The sequence below is a fragment of the Chaetura pelagica genome, unplaced genomic scaffold, assembly GCF_000747805.2.
Source record: "Chaetura pelagica isolate M959 unplaced genomic scaffold, ChaPel_1.0 scaffold170, whole genome shotgun sequence".
Taxonomy (NCBI): Eukaryota; Metazoa; Chordata; class Aves; order Apodiformes; family Apodidae; genus Chaetura; species Chaetura pelagica.
Genome location: NW_009952048.1, coordinates 21,148 through 24,218, shown reverse-complemented (window position 1 = coordinate 24,218; position 3,071 = coordinate 21,148). Strand labels below are relative to the sequence as shown.

The window sequence follows — 3,071 nt, the reverse complement described above, 5'->3', positions numbered from 1 at the left end:
CGCGGGGCGGTACCGGGGGCGGTACCGGCCCGGGAAGCGCCCGGAACCGGGAGTCCCCGCTTGGGGCCTTTATCTCCTCTGTGCTGCCCGCTCGACGCAGCGAAGTGAGCAATGAAATGGGCAGGGTCGTGTGGGACAGCGCAGCCCGTGCGCGTCAGGGGAGGGCGGGTTTTGGCCTTGCCTTGAGGGCAAGGCCTGGGTGGGATCGTCCTAATTGGGTTTGGGCCTTCCTCTCCATCTGGAAAACGGCGATATGGTCTCTCTTTCCCATGTTTGAAACCCCGTTGCAACAACAGGCTCAGTATTAGAGTGCTTAACCCAACGTGGTTAACTGGCACGCTTCCACATGGAGCCTGTTAAACCTCATGGAATCATTAAAGTTGGAAGGGACTTCAAAGATCATCAGGCTCCAACCCCCCTGCCATGAGCAGGGAACCACTAGATCAGGTTGCACAACACCTCATCCACCCTGGCCTTAAAAGCCTCCAGGGATGGGGCATCATCAACCTCCCTGGGCAACCCATTCCAGTTCCTCACCTTATAGGGAATAATTTCTTCCTAATATCTAGCCTAAATCTCCCCTCTCTGTTTAAAACCCCTTGTCCTGTCACTATCTTCTGATATCTCAATGGAAAAGTTTCCCTTGTGTCCTCCAACTTCCATGAAGTCACATAACCACAGAGCCCTTCAAAGCAAGGCATCTGTTCTCTTCTCCTAAAATTTATGGTCTACAAAATATAGGACCTTAGATTACAAAAAAAAAAACCCAACTAATCAATGCCCTCCCTGCCTAAAACAGGACAGGAATAGAACAAAGCAAAAAGGCTCAGATAAAATTACAAAACATCTCCATTTTATTAAGAATAACTTACATACAAATAAATTATCTTTAAAAATACTATAATACATTTTTATATTAAGTTTAAACTTAATGTCTCAGACGTCACATTGGCCTTTCCTGCAGTCAGCAGTCTGATCCTGCTCTTCAGTCTTGTTCCAGTTCATCTTCATCCTCTTCGCTATCTGAGTCTTCATAAAAGGAAATGGTAGCTTGAACTGGGAAGTTTTTCAGAAGTGCTTCAGCTTCCTGATACAAGTAATCATAGCATCTTGATTTGGGCCAAAATAGTCTGAAACAAGTATACAGTAGGTTTGCTTATTGTATTTGCATATTCTACTATGCGGCTGACAGACAAGAAACAGCAGAGAAATTCTGTTAAGACAAGCGTCCTACGGGGCTTTTTTCTCACCTGCTCAATTGCTAAACTGCTTTCTACATTTAAATAGAAAAAAAATAGTCTGAAATCTGTATTTTCATCTGAAGAGATAAAGATGCACTTAAGTGCTACTTCTGCAGCAAAACTACTCTAAAGCCCAAGATCCACTGCATCTGAAACTTACCACTCCAATACCTCATTAAGAGTATTACCTTGGGAATCTGATCCAAGCAGTATTGCTCTCACTGGAACTATTCCTAGGGTGTCAATCAGGATCCCCAGTGTATTTGGATTAAATGAGTAGTTTTGTGGCTAAAGGTCCCCTACCTTAGTCATTGTTTACAATGGTCTGAGACAAATCTTTAAGTGAAAGGAATAGTAAAGGCCTAAGAGGGATCAGACTTTGATACTTCAACCTGAACTCTGCCTCTTCAGGAAGAATCATCCAACAGACTCCTCACAGAAGACACCCCATGGGTTTAGATTTTAGAGCAGTCTGTATTGTATCCAGAAATGAACACTAAAATTGCTGATAATATCATGGTGCAGCAAGGCTTACCAGCTTGTGAGATAATGTACTGTAACTACTATACTCCACAGTTCCTGTTCCTTTTCAACTAGCATCCTCTTTTGCTTACAGTTTGGATGTGGCTGGAAGAAACAGACAATACAAGTCCCAAGAGCTAAGGGACCACCACACTGAGGCATAATTAAATGCTGGTTACAGACTGTTTATAATATAAATACATTAAGAAACAGAACTAGAGGGGTTTCTAGAAATTACAAAGATGCTTTCTAGACCACTGTGTAACAGAGCACTGCCTCCTTTGTGGCACAAAGCTACTGACACTTGCCTTACAGCACCTCCCCACTCCCAGTGTTCCCTGCAGCACTCACTCATACCTAAGCACAGGAGCAGGCAGGGTGAAGTCAGAGCCCGTGCAATCGCTTAGACAGTCAGTATCTGAAAAATCAGAGCCTAGATCTAAGAGAAGATGCATCTCATCTGGAAGATCTATCCGTGCAGTTACCTTAGGCACCTTGCAACACCTAGCAGCACTTCTGAACAGACTGTCCTGCAGATTCAGCTGTAGCTATTTTCATATTTCCCTTTCAGAACTGACAGTGCTGATACTACCATTACCTTTATCATTAAAGCAGTAAGATACTTGAGTACTGTTCTTGGCAATGCCACCCTAGCTAGTCCCTACCCCCTCCTCCTGCCACGCTCCTCCACACCTGCACCTGCTTCCTCGCACCACGGAAACGCTGGAGGTTTGCACAGCCCGGCAGCCTAGGAACCATCTACTACCAGCCTCTCCTTTCTTTAATCCTGAGCACGGGAATGAGGAGCAAGGTGCTTCAGCCAACCCTGCCACCACGAAAGAAAAACAAACAGAAAGCAAAACCCAAGCACATAACTAAGTTCCACCCCCCAAAAAAGCGTGTCAAGGTCTCATCTTAAAGATCTGGCAAACCCAGAAGTGCCAGGAACCGTTTGCCCTTCAGACGCGCTGTCAGATGGCTGAATCCCGCCGAAGACACTTAATAGCTACATAAAGGTGGGATCAGGAGGGGTGCGGGAGCCCGAGCTTGGCCAGCCCGGCCCCGCAGCGCCGAGCAAGGGCCTCTTGCTCCCCCCCCGCCCCAGCGGGGAGATGCCGGGTGCCCGCAGCGCTTACCTGGCGCTTACCTGGCGCTTACCTGACGGGGTGCGTGTACTGCGCCAGCTTTCGGGAGGCTTCGGCCAGCCCGCGGGGGTTGCGAGGCTGGGGAGGAGAGAGCAGAGCCCGGTCAGCCCGGCACCCCCCCCCGGCAGAGCCCACCCCGGGCAGCCCCCGCCCCGCCGGGACC

The 3,071-nt window shown here is 48.0% G+C and overlaps 1 protein-coding gene across 1 annotated transcript; it reads right to left on the bottom strand.

Annotated features, from left to right (window-relative positions):
* Positions 1-985: 985 nt before the first annotated feature.
* RIPPLY2 (ripply transcriptional repressor 2) lies at positions 986-2,986 on the bottom strand (the record flags this gene model as incomplete). Its single annotated transcript, XM_010003125.1, has 2 exons — positions 986-1,130; positions 2,922-2,986. Coding segments are annotated over 2 exons (210 nt in total), but the record flags the coding sequence as incomplete, so codon positions are not given.
* Between the last annotated feature and the right edge of the window lie 85 nt (positions 2,987-3,071).